General features: G+C 41.0%; 3 protein-coding genes across 3 annotated transcripts; 2 read left to right on the top strand and 1 right to left on the bottom strand.

Moving 5' to 3' along the window:
• Nucleotides 1-5,526: 5,526 nt before the first annotated feature.
• On the top strand, nucleotides 5,527-5,967 carry MELLADRAFT_106257 (uncharacterized protein; the record flags this gene model as incomplete). Its single annotated transcript, XM_007409884.1, has 3 exons — nucleotides 5,527-5,695; nucleotides 5,777-5,883; nucleotides 5,911-5,967. The coding sequence occupies 3 exons, from the start codon at nucleotides 5,527-5,529 to the stop codon at nucleotides 5,965-5,967; spliced, it is 333 nt and encodes a 110-aa protein (XP_007409946.1).
• A 553-nt stretch (nucleotides 5,968-6,520) lies between these two features.
• MELLADRAFT_86171 (uncharacterized protein) lies at nucleotides 6,521-7,998 on the bottom strand (the record flags this gene model as incomplete). Its single annotated transcript, XM_007409680.1, has 2 exons — nucleotides 6,521-6,545; nucleotides 6,638-7,998. The coding sequence occupies 2 exons, from the start codon at nucleotides 7,996-7,998 to the stop codon at nucleotides 6,521-6,523; spliced, it is 1,386 nt and encodes a 461-aa protein (XP_007409742.1).
• A 3,893-nt stretch (nucleotides 7,999-11,891) lies between these two features.
• On the top strand, nucleotides 11,892-13,480 carry MELLADRAFT_62964 (uncharacterized protein; the record flags this gene model as incomplete). Its single annotated transcript, XM_007409885.1, has 5 exons — nucleotides 11,892-12,087; nucleotides 12,206-12,271; nucleotides 12,339-13,071; nucleotides 13,098-13,105; nucleotides 13,155-13,480. The coding sequence occupies 5 exons, from the start codon at nucleotides 11,892-11,894 to the stop codon at nucleotides 13,478-13,480; spliced, it is 1,329 nt and encodes a 442-aa protein (XP_007409947.1).
• Nucleotides 13,481-19,986: the final 6,506 nt, after the last annotated feature.

The raw sequence follows: 19,986 nt of genomic DNA, 5'->3' as shown, positions 1-19,986 counted from the left end.
CACTCCTTTTAATTATCTTGTACCCATGAAGCTTGAAATGAATTCTTATGTCAAATCTGCTTCGTAATAGGAATTACACGGACAATGAAAGAACTGAAATAAAAGAAAGAGAGAAGGAGAAGCCAAAAGAACGAGCAGGAGTGAAAATATCTTGGCCTACTAAAGCAAAATGTAGCATGGTGATAGAGAAATGGGAAGAAGAGCTAAAGAAATATAGCTTACTACCATTTTATGATTTTGTACTAGACGGATTCTGAAATGGTTTCGACCAAGGAATTCCACACCACGCAATTGGTGGAATGAAATATTATTGTCCACCAAACCACAAATCAGCTCAGCTAGCGAGAGACAAGATCAAAAAAAGCATAGAAGAGGAAGTATTGGCAGGTAGGATGATAGGTCCTTTCACGAAAGAAGAGGTAGCAAAGCACTTTAAATTCTTTCGATCAAGTCCAATGGGAGCCGTAATAAACGGCGATGGATCATTTAGGCCGATAAATGATCTATCATTCCCAAAAGACGATCCAATGATACCTAGCGTAAACTCCTATGTGAACCAGGACGAATTCAAGACAACATGGGATAACTTTTCAAGAGTATATTCTTTCATTGCAAATTCAGAAGACGAGCTACTAATAGCATTATTCGACTGGCTGAAAGCATATAGACAGATTCCGACAAGGCCGGATCAATGGCCATACCTATTAATTATGGATTTTGAAGAGAAGATGTACATAGATTTATTTATTTCCTTTGGAGGAGTAGCAGGATGTGGAAGCTTTGGAGGTCCAGCAGACGCGTGGAAGGATTTAATAAAAGAAGAATTTAAACTAGAAGAAGCATTCAGATGGGTAGATGATAATCTGCTCATAAAGAGATCAGATTCAATGGTGCACATGGACGAGATAGTCAAATATAGCTCTAGCTTAGGAGTTAAAACAAATGAAACGAAATTCTCACATTTCAGTGAACAACAAAAGTATATAGGTTTTCTATGGAATACGAAAAACAGGACCGTGGAACTACCGAAAGGAAAATTAGAACAAAGAACAGAACAATTAGAATCATTCTTGAAGAAAGTAGATTATACACATAAGGAAGTTCAAAAGATGAATGGCCGACTCAATCATGTAGCTTACATTGCTCCACACATGAGATGCTACCTATCAAACAACTATCGATGGCTAGCAGAGTGGATGAACGTAGCAGCCAAAAGGAAAATGCCAATAGCAGTTCGAGAGGACATGAATGTGTGGAGAGATGCGCTAAAGAAAATCCCTCGTAGACACCTTCTGAAAACCAGACCAATCAACAATATTGGCTGGGTAGGCGACGCCTCGACGACGTTTGGTATAGGCGTGATAATAGGGAAGAACTGGGGTCAGTTCAAACTGAAGACAGGATGGGAAAATCCTCCCAATAGGCCAAGGAGGGGAATTGCATGGTTGGAAACCGTAGCAGTCCGCCTAGGACTAATCATGGTAAAGAAATTAAAAGATATAAAAGAAGAGCGATTGCTAGTGCTGACCGACAATACGACTACTGAAGGTGTTCTGCGGAAAGAAAGATCGAGGGATTATTGGGTGAACAAAGAGTGGAAGGAAATTTCCGAGCTCCTATTCCAATACGACGTCCAGTTAGAGCAGAGAAGGGTGACGTCAGTGGATAACACGGCAGACAAGTTATCTCGCGGCATACCCTCGTCAAAGGAGTAGTTCAGGCAGGTGCATATTGAAGTCCCGGATGACTTAAAGACGTGGTTGGAAGACGTGACGCTCGATCAGGTAGAAGAAAAAGGCATAGTAAGTTTTGCAGGTCAAGTGGTAGCAGAAGCCAAAAATGATTGCATCAAGACTAATTGAGCCAATTGTCAGACAGGAGTGGGAACTAACCAGACGGGTCAGGAGTACTCCAAATGCGACGCTTGATTCGCAGCTCAAGATGGTAGAAGTTTCCCACCAAGAAAAGAGACGAAGTAGGTGCTAGATGTGACTATTCTGTTGTAAACGATCTTGATGTTGCAACTTCTCACTCCCAGATCCATGTTTAAATTTCACCCAGCATCTCATCATCCCACTTAACTTTAACCTCTCATCATTCCACTTGACCTTTTCGGTTAGACCATATAACAAATTATCACCTGTACCCTCATCAACCAACTTAACTTTCTTCTCTTCAACCAATTAACGCCCAACCACACCTTTGTCAACCCTCCAACCAGAACTGTCCGGAACTGTCGCAGAAATCCATTTTGATCGAGTTTACACTCTCTACAACACTTGTTGGCCGCATAAGATATCCATCGAGTGAGTAATAAGGAACACAGCGCGTGAATGAGTCGAGTAACAGTGACGAACAAAGCGATATAATTGCGGTTTTAACAGACACGACCGATACCCAGAATCCACATACCAATATTGGTCGCGACTTGACGACACAGAAACATGAAAGATATCTCTACCTTCTTACGAATCGATGATAACGTTCCTCTTCGACTGAACACGGCACAGTGTCATATGCTGAGAGCAGCATGGAACAGATCAACCCTCAAGTCATATGCCTCCGGAGTCAAAAAGTTCAAACGGTTTACAAAAGAGAAGAAGCTAGTAACCTTTCCGGCCACGGTAGAGGTAGTGGAGAACTTTATAGTGTGGGCAGGAGAGAACGAAGACAAGAAGGCCACAAACAAGCCAGTCAGAGTGACCACGATCAGGAAGTACCTTACCGCCTTACGGACGTGGCATGCCTTTCACGGGTACTACTTTCCCGACATCCAACTCACTCGCCTGAAATCAATAATACGAGCATCGGAAAGACTAGAAGCAAAAGTTCCCTTCACGAAGCTTGAGAGAGAACCAGTAACTCCGAAGGCCCTAGTAATCTTAGTGGGGAGCATAGCAGAGCACGAAGCCGACCCTGTCGGGTTGACCGCACTCGCCCTCACAGCCTATTGGGGGCTAGCACGCCTAGGAGAGCTTGTTTGTAAAGAGGAAGCATACAACAAATACGATCTAACCGCAATCCTTAGATGCGAAATATCTTTCCACGAGTCAAAAGGGACGAAGATCGCCGTGATAGCATTACGGGAAACAAAGACCGCCAAACCGGGTGAAACTCAGCAACTAGTTCTTCGCGAGACACGTGGAGTCTTATGCCCCGTAGCAGCCCTCCAACAACTGACAGAGTCCTTCCTATGGGAGAAGGATCAGAGGCTGTTTTTGACTCACAAACCTAACGGCTTATCGGGCATCACTCGGAAGAAAATGCTAGACGTTATGATGAAAGCCTGGGGGCAGAAATCCAGGATGACTGGCCACTCTTTCCGGATCGGGGGAGCAACACTTCTAACGAGAGCAGGGGTACGCACAGAGAAGATCAAAGCTCTGGGTCGTTGGACATCATCCTGTCACACTCTCTACCAAAGGAATTGGAACGACCGCGAATGGGAATCGGCCAAACACGCGCTAGAGATCTCAGAGGATGTTATACCTTGCTTCGAGACTTCACATGACCTGTCCACGACGACATGGGTTCATAATCCCCTATTAGACCATCCACCAGCCGAGTGGATCAAGGACAACACTCTCCAACGCGGTAGCAAACCTTAAGTCCCGTCGACCAGTCGACTCCTCCGTCTATCTAGTGACTCAGTCACAACCAGCCTTTCATAAGATCTCCCATTTTCTCGTGGGTCGACTTTTCAATGTTTTCCTTTGTTTTTTCGTTCTTTGTTCGAGTATGCCACACCAATACATAAGTCCTATCACCTCAGGTACCTTGCTTGACATACGCTGTCACAACACATCTACTGACAACCCAAAAACACAAACACGTCTAGCGTCAGGTATAGGGGAAGCCCGCCAGGCTCAGGCCTGACCCCAGACCAGAGAAAGGGGAGTCGTCCTTCCCCTACAAGACACCCAAGACACTTACCGTACCTCTCCAAACGGAGAGTTTAAGTCATCGCTGAAGTCTCCACAAGAGACGCCTTTGAGAGCCTCCTCTAAAAACCGAGTCCCGCCTAGAGGAGAGTTCAAGAGTAATGAGAACTATCCTTGACAGCGGAACTCAACTCCCGCTATAATACTTTCCCTCACCTATGCTTAAGCTAGGCAAGGGAAAGATACAATTAACTCTTTGTATAATGACTTGATGTTATAATTTGAAATGGAACTCACCGACCCATCTAATTTTCGCGTCTTCTGAGATTCCGAAATTTTTCTCTTCGCATATTTCACTCCAAATGTTATGAGGTCAAACAATACATCAGAAACTACTTGCATTTGTCTTTTAGGTGTTTCTATTCTCAGATACTGCTAGCTGGGGCCTGTGGGTTTCACAGAAGCAACAAGCCAATGAGTAACTCCACTCAGACACCCGCCCTGTGGTATCGGGTTCTGGGGTGCTAGTTCATGCTCTCTTCTTCTATATTATATATTTTTGTTTAGGCAATCTCCCAACGTGTCGGTGGCCATTGCGACTTGAGAATCTCTTGTCCAGGGCCAAACCCCTTAGGGAGAAGGCAATCACCGTCGTCATTTTGGCTAGACACCTTCGAATCTTTCCAATCATCAGTGGATATGTTGGTAGGACTGTCCTCGACCACGCGTCGAACCAGGACTCCCGGTTCGAAGCGTCAGGTGGAGTCATGCGCGAGGTATCACAGTATAAATGTGGCGATGGGGGTAGCAAAATTTTAGGATATTGCAGTGGCGAAACTGAAATTTATTCCTCCGAGTAGGAGTCAGGAGACTACCCAATCCAACACTCTATCATGGTATTTTTCTGTTTGTATTTTTGTTTTGATCCTTACGATCTTGACTCTCTTTTCACTCTTGATCTTTATAATCCTCACTGTGCACTTTCCAACTCTTCAATCCCTGTAGGCCTACGTCGGTTGTAACATATAATCCATTATAACACAGGTGCAGCAGGTTTTTGTTCGAAAAGGTGTGCAAAAATAGGTTGAGCTTGAAAGCCGTAGTTCAATTCAACTTTGAGATCTTGAAAGTTGAAATGTGGCGTCTGCTCAGCAGCGCGCAATTTACGAACAAAAGGGTTGCAGCCCGGTGTCACTTTTGAGGCTTGGGATACTTTTTTGCCGGGCTATAAAGTTATGTGAACTTCTATAACAAAAGGTGAAAAATCACATGGTCCTGCGGCTTCTGTGCCAGTGGGTCAGTGCGCTTGTAATATATTATAATTCAAAGAATCAGGTGTTTACGATCAATTGAGCGCTGGCTAATTACTATCTCCTCTTGTGGCCGTGATTTTCAGAAGCAAGTGAAGCCATCAAGGCTTTCCAGACATTGATAATACCTGGAACACCCAAGTCATCGCAGAAACTCGACAGACTAGTGTTGAGGTTGAGAATCCTTGGTATAAAAAGCAAACTCATCAAGCACTAGACACGTCAATTACCTCCACCCATCAACCCCCAAAGTACCGTCTTGAAGACACACACTCTTTTTCTACGTATAGGCTACCTCTGGCTACCTATAGAAAATATAGAACACATTAAGGAGCATGTACAAATTAAACCTCTTAGCACTGTTGATGTTGCTGGTTGTCAAGCCTTCGATGTCAGGATTTCTCTACAGTTATTTTACGTGTGAAGGACTACGCGAACACGCCGTCTGTGTCAGCTCATGGAGCACATTGAACAAAGACAAAATTTGTTCTACAGTCTCGGGTGGTCAGTCTAGATGTCTCAGCCCTTGATCAGACTAATCAAGATATTAATTTTCTTGATTGTGACGAACGTCTTGGCATCTAGTCTCCGAGGCAGGTAACGCGGGTTCGACAACGGGAAAAAACAACGCTGTGGAGTGGACATGTGATTATCTATACAAAGCTGGCGCCTTTTGTTGTGAATCTCGTACTGTGAGTCATGTTTATTTTTTCATGTAGCACCGTGGAATGCCCAAGCTGACAACTAACAATCACCTCAATGATCTTATTGGATAAGGTAAATGGTCAAGCTTTCAATTGCCTCAAGGTCGCACCTTATGGCAAATAAAGTTGCTCCACATCATTGAGGACATGGAAAATTGAAGACGATTCATGCAATATCAGCTATCTATATAAGTTACATGATTACGATAGCCTTCAATGCAGACGTAGTGAGACCAATGTTTATTTGATCTCTGGCTGTTCGAAGGTGATCTTTGTCAAGTTATAAATTTTGAAGAAAAGGACCTTTGCTAGTGATGCAGCTAATGGTGGCCGGGTCTCACCACGAGCCGCTGAATGAATATCATTCATGGCTAGTTTTTCAGAACACAGCTCAAGGACATTAAATGCAAAGCTTATTTGCCCCTCAAGGGTTACAAATTCCACAAGATCAAAAAACAAAAAAGGTGCATGGGAACGATTCCAGGACGTTGGATAATGTAGATGACATTCTATCTTGCATAAGTGAAAAATGATCTATTGCCAGTGTATCATACATAGCTGTTCTTTAAATATTAAAACCCAGGAGTGATTGCCCCAGATCTTCCAACGAGTTTGACTTATAAGCTCATGCACGGTGGGGTTTCTTGAAGCTGTTATAACAGGGAAGACATCAGAGAAAGTTCACTTGAGCAATCGCATATATTATCTCGACAGTCATAGAAAACAATTCAGAGGTACTCACACATTACCAATATACTTTCCAATTCTTTTCAACCATCCGAAAATCCCTTTGACAGTGTAAATATAACCATATTGAGCTTTGTATCCGAGCCTCTTTAAAAAGTTACTAGTTGATATCTTGCGGTTCAAAAGCCTCAATCCGATCTCTCCTTTTCCTAAAAATCTAGTGTAAATATTGAGGAGTGCTCGAAGCTCGTCATGGTCTTGTTTTAAGATTTCGAGATCCTCAGCAGGAAGATAATTGGGCTCGGATTTAAGCTTAGCCAATAGTTTTCCAAGTTGGAAGACATGATGATCGGATAAACCATTGCTCAACGCTAGTAACCTCAGCTGCGCTTCCTCTGCTTCGTTTAATGCTTGACCGTCTGTAAACTTCTTGACCACTTCGTCCACATTGTCCAAGAGTTTCTTCATCATGTAAGTATACTGCTTAGTCTTTGGATCTTCCAAGCTCCCAAATTTGAGACTGTCGATGTACTCGTGAGAACTGGTAGACAAGCCCCATCTTCCGGCTGATCCTTCACCCGCCTTGATCCTCGTCGTATATGGCTTGTTAAGTTGAGTAGGTTGACCGAGAATTTCAATGAGCTGTTGAATCTTTTTTGATTTTTCTGGCTCAGAGTAGGCATGAGCGGTTGTGGGATCGTGAAGTACTTCTCGAATTCTTACATACATCGGGAAACTATGATCTTCTTTTTCAGTTTCCAGCGCATTCTTCATTTCTTCCAAATCCCACCAGATCAAAGAGTCGCCTTCAGCATTGGATTTTCTTCGATTCGCCTCTAACTGAGCTCGCTCAAGACTAAATAAGATGTTTTCAAACCTCTCGAGTAATGCATCCCCATCATCTTGTGTCTTGAACCATTTGATAAGTTCATCTTTCTCATGTGGAGTAGGTACAAACCCGATGCGTTCAATCCACTGGTCAACATTCTTATTGTCAATCAATGAATGAGGTCCAGGTTGACTAAGTTGAGTTTTGTAAAAGTTGAAATTTTCTCCTTCAAACTTCCAGTCTTTCCAAAGGCCGTCACTTTCAACAACCTTCACAGCCTGTTTTACGGTGTGACCCCCACAGCCTCCATGTCGCTTGCAAAGCGTATGACTCTTTACCTCCCTGATGTCCGATGATTTATCTCCAACGTCGGCCGCGGTGGTGTAAGCAACGCCTTCGTCTTTGGGGACGGTGTCAATGAATGTTTCGGAAGCTTTGGAGATGAGGTTTCTACGGGCGATTGTGAGGTGAGTTGAATATGACGATGTTGCACCAGAGACCGGGGATTGTGCGATATGACAATGTGCACTCAGTGCAATGGTGAGTGTATATACGAGCGATAAATATAAGGTGACTCCGCAAACCATTCTCGAATGTTGCACGGATGGATGGATAGCCTGATGTCAGGTGGGTCAGTGCTAATGACGAGTTGTAAATTGTTCAAAGGGCAGTTTGAGCAGTTTCGTTACTTTGAAGGGTATATCATAGATTTTAGATGCTCAAAACAGATTTGCAAACGGGCCAAGTCGGACGATCATTGGCCTACTCTTAACCAGCATTTTTAACACATTTTACGTGCGCCAGCGAGGATGGGCCGTAAAGTGTACCTCTCCTCCTCGGAGGTAGCTGGAACCAACTTTTGGCACATTACATGAGGTCCATAATGATCTAACGCAGTGAAACAGCAGTCTTTTGCAATGGATAAGTGCCTTACAGGTCCTCAGACTGGCCATGAATCCACGTTAAGCCTGATTGATCCATAAGATTACGTATGCTAGCAGCTATACTCGCTCTCGTGAAGTGACAAGCAAATCTTGCATGTACCCTCGAGGTTATCGTCATCAGGGCATCGAGCTACATAACCGGTCGAGTGAACGTACTACACCACGTCAATCCCTACTCAGCCCTGCTGTCTGTGTTGCAATACAGGATTGCAAACCCCAGCTCACCGCTCTCCATGGCAAGGTAGAGGATGCGGGTCCCCGAATATGTAAGGCCGCACGATGCACACAAACGTCGTGGATGGAGCAAAAGCAAGGCAACCGACCGGATGGAGTTCATGGCTTGCTATCGAGAAAAGTTTGTTGACTCAGCAGCACGACAATCGTAGTGTGCAAAGATGAACCAGCTTATTTACATCTGCAGCAAGTTCAGGTATGCGGGGCACTAAGCAAATTCATCTCGTCCAGATGCCTTCCATCAATCGCATTACAACGGAGGAAATGCGTGGATAGCCCCGCCAGGCTGGTGTCTTTCCCAACTGATTAATTTTCCATTCATCACTGGAAATCCAAAGCAGACTACGTGTGCACATGAAGGCTAAGCTGACAGCTCTCAGGCTAGTATGATGCTTGCTGTGTGTAGCATGTCGGGTCGCAATAGAACTTAGACTATCATGGATTGGGTTCTATTTATACGTTGCTGATAAAAACCTCATCAACCAACCTCGCTCATGATGGCCAATCACTGACAATGATTATTACTTGTGAGATTCAAGTCATCAGCTTTAATGAAAGCTGCACACTTATCGAAATAGGATGAGAACGATTTGATGAAATGAGATTGTGACGAAACGAAATGTTTAAGTTCGAGAAGAGAAAAGGAGAATGGTAAAGAGCATATGAGACCTTTTATATATCGAAATAACACGTTGACGTCATATTGACCTATCACAAGTGTATGATGTCATGAAAGAAAGAAATAACTGAGTGTTAATAAGCCAATAAGATCACATGCATACTTCAATTCAATCTTCGTCAAAATTTCGAAATTCACACTCATGGAGCCTTTCGAGAACATTGAGAAGTGAATGAACAGAACACACGGCCAGTAAATACACAAGCATGGATGCTTGTTTTCGGTGACTCGGAACAACGCTGTTTTATTGTTGGTCTCAATCGCACTTATAAGCTATGTATCCATCCTCATAGTAACCGATTCGTACTCAAAATCAAGTTCCGCTCACAGGCGAAGTAGAAAGCAAAGACAATTCTGTCTAGATTAGACTATAATATTTAATATTTGATTGTAGTAATGAATGAATGAATGACAAAAAAACGAAAGGCAAGCCGTGAAAATGATTGTTGTCCGCTTGAGAGAAAAAAAATGAAATTTGAAAGGTCCCCAATGAAAAAATAAATAAATTAAGCGGTAGGGTAATTTTCCGAGGGACTTTCTCCTGTGACACTTTGCTCAACGTTTGTCACGGTTTGGTCAATATGCTTGTCATCTCCACTAAGAGAATGTAGAAGGGAAGATCACATCAGCCATCTCAAACGCTTTTTTTTCACAGAGGAGAGAAATGCATACATTGATAGATCATGGAGGAGTTTGTTATCGGTGACGCTTTTGAGAATGTCGTTACCGTTGAGAAGGTTGTTTCCTACGTTGCTCGTCTCAAGTTTGTTACAGGCAAGCAGACCATTGCAGTTCCCATCATTCGAAGGAATCGGAGAAGAGTTAACAACTACAGAAAAAGCAACACGAGTCAAAATTAGAGTCCGAAGAGGTTAATGAATTTGTATCGCTTACGAGAGATACCAGCGATGCAGATAGAAGCAAATAAGTAATTGGAGAAAAGCATCTTGATTGTAAAGTAAAGTAAAGTAGTTGTTTTGAAAGAGGTAGCAGAAAGATCAAAAAAATTAATCGACTTCTCAAAAAGGTGGGATATGACAGTGACTGAGGAATAACAAAAGTAAGTAGGATGATGGGCAATGGTTCACACAAGCTGTTGAGTGGATTTATATGAGAACAAGACTTCCGGTAAGAATTCTTGAGTGGTGCATGGAACTGGTGGCTTAGAAAAAGCTTCTGTTCAAGGGCTTGAAATCCGCCCCACCTGCCCATACAATTTGGTAGGTGACTTGCCCAGGGTGCGGGTTGATGAGGGAGAACAAGTTGAAAATAGGGAAGTTCCTTTCAAGAAACTTCTGGCGTGGCTCCACAATCAAGATGAATTATAGAAGGCTTTCAATTTGTGAGCACCGCGATCGTGAGGCTGTGTCGGTGTGTCTGTAGAGTCAGACGTGGACGCACACTTCTACTCGGTCAAGTGAGGTCAAGTCAGTGGGCAAAGGCCTTTGGAACCAACGTTTGTCCTTTGCCGTGCTCCGCGGCCATTTCTCAACACATTTCAAAAGGCATATAATCCGATCCATCACCGCTCTTGTCTGAAATGTTTGCCGTGCCCACGTCTTTCATGGTCAAATATATGCAGATCTACAAAGATCAATGTGTGGGCGGCTGGGGCCAGTGGGACTGGAACAACTGGGGACGAACAACTGATCGCTTGGGTTATATTTGTTTCTGTTCAGATCACGTATCCATCATTATATGGGCAATTACTGGAAGTAACCAATTGCGCCAGCATGAAGCGTCTCAAATATGTAGAAGGCTTGACTTCAAAACTTAAGTGTAGAAAAGCGGATTGAACAAGCCTCTCAGACCCAATGACTTGAAAGATTGTTGAACACAAGGATAAAGAAATACAAGTGTTGTCTCACACCTAACTTAACTACAGCCGTTGTGAGAATCATCGGTACAGCCCTTTGCATGATTGATGACTTTGGAGAAAAAAAAACCTTGAGTTTTCAACAAAAAAAACCTCGAGTTTTTTCAAAAAGTGACCGAGTTTTTTTGAAAACCTACTGAATTTTCCAAAAACTCATTGACATTTGAAAGTTTCAAGATAAACTCATTGACTTTTTCAAAAACTCGGTAGTTTTTTGAAAAAACTCAGTCACTTTTTAAAAAAACTCAAGGTTTTTTCTTCAAAGTCATGATAGTTTTCCGGAGGAGGCACGACGTAGGTGGGCGGTGTCCACGACTACGAGTAATGTAGTTTAAAGTAATTTAAATTATAATCTATCTTTAATCCACTTCCATTGATCTAGTCCAATCCTTAACATTATAAAGCCTTTTATAACCAGGACCGTCAGGAAATTAAGGGTCCAGACTAGAAATCGAGACCATCTAAATTCAATGCCATGCTGGTCTATTGATTAAGAAAGATAGATTATATAGGAAAAGGTTTTGAGCCTACTAATGTCTGTATCCTTCATCCGCTTATCAATTTAAATTCTTAAACTTTTTAAATCCCTTTTCACTGCTAGATTATCTAACAAATTTTACCATCAAATTTATCAACAAAGTTCTTATAACTTTCTAAGATAATCTAATAATTCCAATTATCAATTTTCAAAATAAAGAGTTTAACCATTTAAATCGTTTTACTATCTCAATCCAGTATTCTTCGAAAATGTCTAACAACGTCATCTCAGAAGTAACCACCGCGCTGAGCGCAGTTACACCTATGAACAACAATATCGAAGCTATATCACAAGGCAACACAAACTCATCCGGCAGTGAAGATTCAAGCGGATCGCAACCTCAAGGATCCTTTGGTAGATACAACAAACAAATGTTAATATCGAATTACCTCAACAGAGGTAAAGGTAAGCAATGTTTTGCTTACCCGATATTCCAACTTAATATGATCTTGTTAGATCAATAGTTAAGAACAAAACACTGACGTGATACAATCTATCTGAAACACTTCTATTTTATCCATAGAAGCAGAAAACCCATCAAAGCAACCTGGAGGTAGCAAAGGGAACAAAGAAAAAGATATTGAAAAAAGTAAGAACAAAATATCTATATCTTGTATAAAGATCGTTAAAATACTAATTCAAACAATCGTTTACAGACCTCGAAAAATCGAAACAAGGAGGGGCAGTAGACACCATCGACATAAACAAAGGTTATAAACAAAATCCTACCTCAAAGGAGAATACATTGAGCCGAATAGAAGCTGAATTTAGGAACATGTTCGGAACCTCAGAGAAGTTGCCACAGATTCAAAAGAAGAAACAAGTGAACGACAAAGAACCAGACGCACCTGACGCCGATCAATCCATTACGAAGAGAGTCAACACAGATCAAAGTTCAGCCGGAATGAACCAAGTCATCGACCTCACAGACAAGGACAAATCGGCTGTATCCTTATTCAATAAAACACATAGTTTCACCAAGAGCTTTAAACTTCGAGAGTCATCTTTTTCAGAGGGCGGCTTGATGTTCGACTTCAGCATAACACCAGACGCAAATGCTCAGTCACTCCCACTTTTCTTCCACAAAAATATGCAGTTGCTACAAGGACAATTACCTTTGACCATATTTAATAGGGCCTGGCAACAAACCGCAAGTGACAATCACGTGGACTATAAGAAAGGTGAAAAAGAGGTAGAGAAGTATCGAGGATACCCTTTCCCAGGGGAGTGGAGTCAGTCACGATTCGAATGGGGTGACAACATGGACAACTTCATCAGCATGTTGCGCGACGACTACAAATTCACCGGCTTTGCCGACGCCATGGAAATCCACAAGAAAAACGTCTACAACATTTTCAAGCAACAAAGATCTTGGGTGATAGCTTTTAAGTATGATCTGACTATTTGAAAAGCAGTATTTGCAGTAAGGAATCCAAATCAAAAAGTCCCGAATCCAGCTCTAGAACCATTAGGCTTAGTCAACGAAATTTTCTACACGGCAAGAGCTCAAGAGGACCTGAACACCGACGATAACCCTTACAGAAAAGGAGGTCCGAAAGCAGGCAAGAATCCGTACTCAGACGTTTTGACCGATACACCGACACCAACTGCACAATCATCGATGATGAAAACATCAGCCGGACCATCTAGAAACTACGTCGACAGGAGAGACAAACAACAGTTCAGAGCGCCGAGTCCTTACGGAAATTATAAAGGAAGAAATTTCAATCCAAACCACAACAAAACAGAGAACCAAAAAGAAAATGTTAAAGGAAAAGGGAAAGAAAAAGAGATGTAGGTCATGATCTATCCAAGATACAACATCTTTTTTATTTTCATCACTTTTTACTGCTTGTAACAGAGATAGTAATTTGTCTAAGGGAGATTCAATAGTGAACACCTTAATGGGGTACTTTTACGTTTTTTGTCAGAATTAACGGAATTTCAATTTTATCCTTTTCACGAAAATCTTCCTCTAAAAAGCCTTATTCTGTATATAGAAAGAAACTCATACCCTGTTTTTTATTCTACCTCTCTTCTTATGAAATTGAAATTGTATAATTGTTCGTCTAGAAAAAGCACAAAGGATCCAATCCCTTATCGCCGCAACTCAGTGACAAGTGAGGAATCAGACTGTTCCTCAATTATTGAATTATCATCCTCAACCTTGACTGACGATGACGTAGTCATGGAGTCGTCGAACCTGATATGGCCCGGAGAAGTATCTTGTGAGATGAATGTGATGGAGTGGGAAAAGGCGTTGAGATCAGCTGGTTTAATCAACGAATATAAAGACATCTTGGAAGGATTCAAGATCGGTTTCGATCAAGGCATCCCACACCATTTCCTAATCAACTGTAAATGGTATACTCCCGAAAACCATTCATCTTCATCATTAGCAAGGGAGAAAATCCTATCAAATATGGTGAAAGAAAAAGCAGCAGGACGCATATTCGGCCCGTTCACGCATGAGGAAGTGTACAGAAGGGTAGGATTCTTCCGGACCAATCCCATGGGCGCAGTAGTTAACGGGGATGGTTCGATAAGGGCAATTAACGATTTGTCTTTTCCAAGAAACAATCCTGATATTCCATCTGTTAATTCATTCGTCAACGCAGATAACTTCAAAACGACTTGGGACGATTTCGCAAGAGTCTCAAAATTCTTTTGAAATACAACATCTCCCCTCCTTCTAGCTATTTTTGATTGGGAAAAGGCTTATCGCCAAATCCCAACAATGAAAGAACAGCAACCATACATGATGGTTTTAGATCCAAACGGGAAAATCTGGTGGGACACAAGGATTGGTTTCGGCGGTGTAGCCGGTTGTGGGTCATTTGGAAGACCAGCAGACGCTTGGAAAGGTATAATGAAACATGAGTTTGACGTTGTAGACATATTCAGGTGGGTAGATGATGCATTATTCATCAAGACGCTAGATTCAAATTTACAAATGGGAGAAGTAGTAAAGAGAAGTTTGGAACTAGGAGTAATAACTAACATTGAGAAAATGTCAGAATTCAAAGAAGAACAAAAGTTTATTGGATTCATATGGAATGGAGTTACAAAAACAGTCAGACTGCCAGAAGAAAAACTAAATCAAAGGAAATCACAAATAGTTGACGCACTAGAACCAAATAAGAGGTTTTCTTTTAACGAAGTGGAAGTATTAACAGGGAGGTTAGTACACGTAACACTGATGCTACCACAACTGAAGTGTTATATGACTTCTTTATACAGATGGAAGAAGAGTTGGCACTTCAAGCACACAACTCAACTACTTCCTCAAGATGTGAAGATGGATCTTTTAAATTGGAAAGGAATGTTAGGAAAATTTGAACACACAAGATTGATCAGATACGAAGACCCAGTCGACATCGGATGGGTAGGCAATGCCTCACCGTCGTATGGAATAGGAGTTTTAATTGGAAAGAAATGGTTCCAAATAAAGCTGAAACCTCAATGGGAAAATTCAGGTACTACAAAGCAAGGTATAGCTTGGTTGGAGACTGTCGCAATCAGGGTAGGTCTGTGGCATATTGTGTCACATGGTAATTATAAAGGAAAGTCAATAATCGTCTGGACAGACAACACGACAAGTCAGAATGCTATAACGAACAGAAGGTCAAATGACCTTGAAGTGAATAGAGAATGGAGGAAGATTCAGGAAATCTTAATATCTTGTCAAATGGATCTAATAGCTAAAAGAGTAGTATCAAAGAGAAATATAGCAGATGACATTTCAAGAGGCGAAAACGAAGAGCACGATAAAGATGAAGCAGACAGAGCATGGACCTCACTACCTTCTGATTTGGTGAATTGTTTCACACAGAACAAGGTAAAAGGAGGAGAGTGCGAAGCTTTAAAGAGGCAATTCCCAGGTCTCAATTGTAACTAAGTGTATAAAAACATTTAGATGATTTTTGTGATGTACTATTGATGAAACTTGTATTTAAACCAAAACTGAGAATTGTATGATGGAAAAAATTGAAAATTTTCTTTGATCTGTAAGATAATTCTAAAGAATTCTAATCCCTGTCCCTGAGACCCAACCGAATTGAGATCCTCGAAAATTTGACACTAAGAGTTGACTTGAAAGATATTTTGTAGGACATTGATCTAAATGCCAAATTTGATGAGGTTCCCATTTCTAACCGAATTGGGATCCTCAAACTTAACAAGGTTCTCATTTCTGACCGAATTGAGATCCTTGAAAATTTGACACTAAGAGTTGACTTGAAAGATACTGTGATGTTGATATGAGATCGATTGTTGATGATGTTGATTTGAGATCGATTGTTGATGAGGTGATTGTGAGGTGAGGTGAGTCTGAGGAGTTGATCGATGATTACATTTGAAAATTGGGTCAATTCTAAAATTGATCAGTCCCGGACGACATCAGTACAACTACATATGTGTGCACAATGCATAGCACAACAACCTCAGCGCATAGCACATAAGCACAAAGTGCATAGTGCACAACACATAGTACATAGCACATAGTGTGGTCCTCAATCGCTCATCAGGGACACCATATAAGCCAATCAAAATGAGAGAGTTTAATATTTTGAATCATCAACCTCATTTCAACCTTATCAAACCACTCAATCAATTTAAAAAAAAATCCAACTCAAATCAATTATATGGATTCACAAAGGCTTGATCAATTTGATTCATTCCCAAACAAATACCAAGTTATCACATGATAATCTTTTACGTCAGGTAAGCCTCACTTTTTCTTCAGCTCTCAAACATAAATTTACGAAACACTGCCAAATGTCTTGTTCCACATGTTAGTGATCAAACTTTCCACCTGTAAGTGCGAATTAATCAGAAGTCATCAACTCACAACCTTTCAAGTATAAAATAACAAATCATGAATGGTAAACTTATAATCTTGATATTCCTTGATTTTAGGTATATGCATCATTCTCAAAATCAACTCAATCAAAATATTCAATTGATCAACTGAAATTGAGTTGAAAATTTACATGAATCATTTAAAATTGTTTCAAGAAAATTGGAATTCATCCAAGTAGTTGATTGATAGTACAAAACTTTGGATCCAAGCTCAATTTTCACTGGTGTTAATTTACATCTTCTGACCTTGAACATGCTAAGGTTGTTTTTCTCAACATTATGTTTGGAAACAAAAGAACTGATGTCCTGTTTTCTTTAAAAGATGTATCTGATACTTGTTGGTGGGTGGGTGTTTCTCCATGGTTTTTATTCAAAGGTTTTAGATTCAAAACTAATTGACAAAGTAAGTAAACCAATTCCTTTACCCAATACCAGTGCTACCCATTCCTCAGACTATGTATTTTTGCTGTATCTTTCCTTTTTGAATGCTTACAATTATTTTGTTGACTTCTTCAAGTCTATAACCATTTGATTCATTTTGAAGCCAATCCTTGATTTTGATAGTTAAGTTGATTGTCATGAAAGGAATTCTAAAAGTCATGAAGATATGAGATTTGAAGCCAGATTACTTTTTCTTTGTAGAGTTTGAATATCAAATGAACAAATCACTAATTGATTTGTCATTGGATCACCTGTATCCCTTCTAGCTGACCTCAAAAAGATTGATTCCATTTTAAAATTCAACATCTCATCAAAATTGTCTAAATTGGAATTGATCACATTTAGATTTGTCTTTTGTAGCGCTACTGCTACCCAAAGCTTAAGATGCTATCACTCGTACTGTCAACACTTAATATCAACTACCCCACACTAAATATGTTTTTCATCATCATTGATCCAATCAAAATTCAATAGACTTCAATCTACTTCAAAGTGGATCAAATCAAAGTCTTGAAGACAATGATGCATACTCAAACTAATTGAAAGCTTCATCACAAACAAATAATCAAGTTGTTTCACCTTATCCAACAAATATCAAGATTCATCCAACCAATCCCAATTTGGTATTTCAAATCAAGAAAAAATTGATGTCATCAATCAAATCAACAATTCACTGATCTTAATCAAAGTGAGCCCATGCTTTGATTGGCTTGCTTCTGTTAATCTTTGCATGAGTGATGTGAAATAAGATTGAATCCAGAAATTGAAAGAAGAAAAAGTTGAAGATGATATTTCAGTAATTGTGCATGTTGTCATGGAACTTTTGAATGGTATGGGCAAGATGAGTCTGAACTTATCTTATCAAACTGAGTTTGATTTTTGAATTTGGTGGTTGACTAATTGAAATTTACTTTAGCTTATTGTTTCTGATCTGATTATCAAGATTATAGCTTTTGGGTTTTTTCCCTCTGATAAGTATTTTCCACGTTTGTATCTTTTGTTTTACTTGAATGCCAATTCCAACAGTAAATATTTCTATATTTGCATTGTACTTCACAGGGGGAAAAATAGAAGCTCACATAGATGTGAGCAGAGAAAGTTTGGAGGTTTCTCCAAGATTGTTTCCAGTTTGTTTCCAATTTTCTTCCAATTTTCTTTCAGCTCATCATCTGATCAAATGGTCAGCATGGCCTGAGCAGATGAGTTAGGCCTTCCTCAGGCTTTATCCCTTGGCCAAGAAGCCTGAGGGAGGGCTAGCTCCTCTGCTCAGGTCATGTTGGGCCCTCCAATGCTCAGCCTGCACAGTCGCGGCAAGAGACCCTACCAAATGTGAAAAACACAATGGGAACCATCCCTTTGGATAATTCTGATCCCAGGAATGCCACTGATGATTAGGTGAGCAGCTGTGCTGAACTGAGCAGCCCCTCAGCCAATACTCAGTGACATCCTTTGGATACTTCTGATCCCAGGAATGCCACTGAGGACTAGGTGAGCAGCGGTGCTGAACTGAGCATCCCCTCAGCTAATACTCAGTGACATCCTTTGGATACTTCTGATCCCAGGAATGCCACTGAGGACTAGGTGATCAGCTGTGCTGAAATGATCAGCCCCTCAGCTAATACTCAGTGACATCCTTTGGATACTTCTGATCCTGATCCCAGGAATGCCACTGAGGACTAGCTGAGCAGCCCCTCAGCCAATACTCAGTGACATCCTTTGAGATCCTTTGGATCCTCCTGATCCCAGGAATACCACTGAGGATTGGCTGAGCAGCTGTGCTGAACTGCGCATCCCCTCAGCCAATACTGAGTGAAATCCTTTGGATACCTCCAATCCCGGGAATACCACTTAGGACTAGCTGAGCAGCCCCTCAGCCAATACTCAGTGACATCCTTTGGACCCTTCTGAAGGTGATTCTGAGTATACAGTGTTGTGTCAGCTGGGTCCTGAGCACTCATCCATGCTCAAGAGAGGCTCATCCAGGATGAAGATGAGCATGCTTTAGCAAACTCAAGCAATACCTAAGTATTACAGGCTGAGCATGTTGGCACCACCAAAATGGTGAATTGAAAGAATCTGAAGGAAATTGAAATATTTTTGGAGTTATCAGGAAGGTACCCTCTGCTCACATCTATGTGAGCTTTTATTTTTCCCCCTGTGCTTTGCCTGATTTCCTCATTGAACAACCAATCGGAGTTGTTTCATCTTCAGCTGTGTATACAAATCTGATTTCAACATCAACATTGGCAACCTCAACTACAAACAAGGCAATTCTTATACACAGTGAAGATTATATCAATGGTTTTCTAGAGCACAATTTTGCAGTGTGTGACTGCACAGCTTTACCTCTTGATAGTTCAGCTGCTCCTTATCTTACCTTTAGTATCTGACAAGATTGATATGCAGATTTTCTGGATTTATGGAAGTGTGATTATTTTGGATCTATGTTACACCTTGACCCATTCTTTAACAAGTGATTATCATTTAATGTGACTTACTTGATTATTACCTATATCAAGTGTTTCAGATTACTTTTTGTTGCATAGAGTTGGGCTTCTATATGCAAGCTGAATATCACTCTTTACATCTGAGACTATACCTAGAGACACTGGAGCCAATTTTCAAACTTACCAACCAAAGTCTTGATCTGTCTGGATTTTTGCGTGTGATCAAACATTGGAGCTTAAGAGCTGATTTGAATTCATGTATTTGATTCCAATCATGGAAAGCCAAAAGTGGCGCCCGCCGCTGAAGTGCTAGTGTTTCATAAACCAAGCATCAAATGACATCAAAAGATGAAATCAAATTACAACCAGGTGGAGATATCTTGAGGAGACAATTGAAAGAAGTTTGTCATAAATTCAGGCCCTTGCTATTTGCAGCCCACACAAAATCCATGTAGGCGCTGCCAAAACAGCACCTACATGCGGGTTTCCCACAAAAGAGCGCCTACAATTATGATGTAGGCACTTTTTCCTTTTTCAAATGACGCCACAGGCTGAA

The sequence above is a fragment of the Melampsora larici-populina genome (assembly GCF_000204055.1).
Source record: "Melampsora larici-populina 98AG31 unplaced genomic scaffold MELLAscaffold_17, whole genome shotgun sequence".
NCBI lineage: Eukaryota > Fungi > Basidiomycota > Pucciniomycetes > Pucciniales > Melampsoraceae > Melampsora > Melampsora laricis-populina.
Note: the sequence above shows the minus strand (reverse complement) of the source record. Positions and strands in the feature narration are given on the sequence as shown.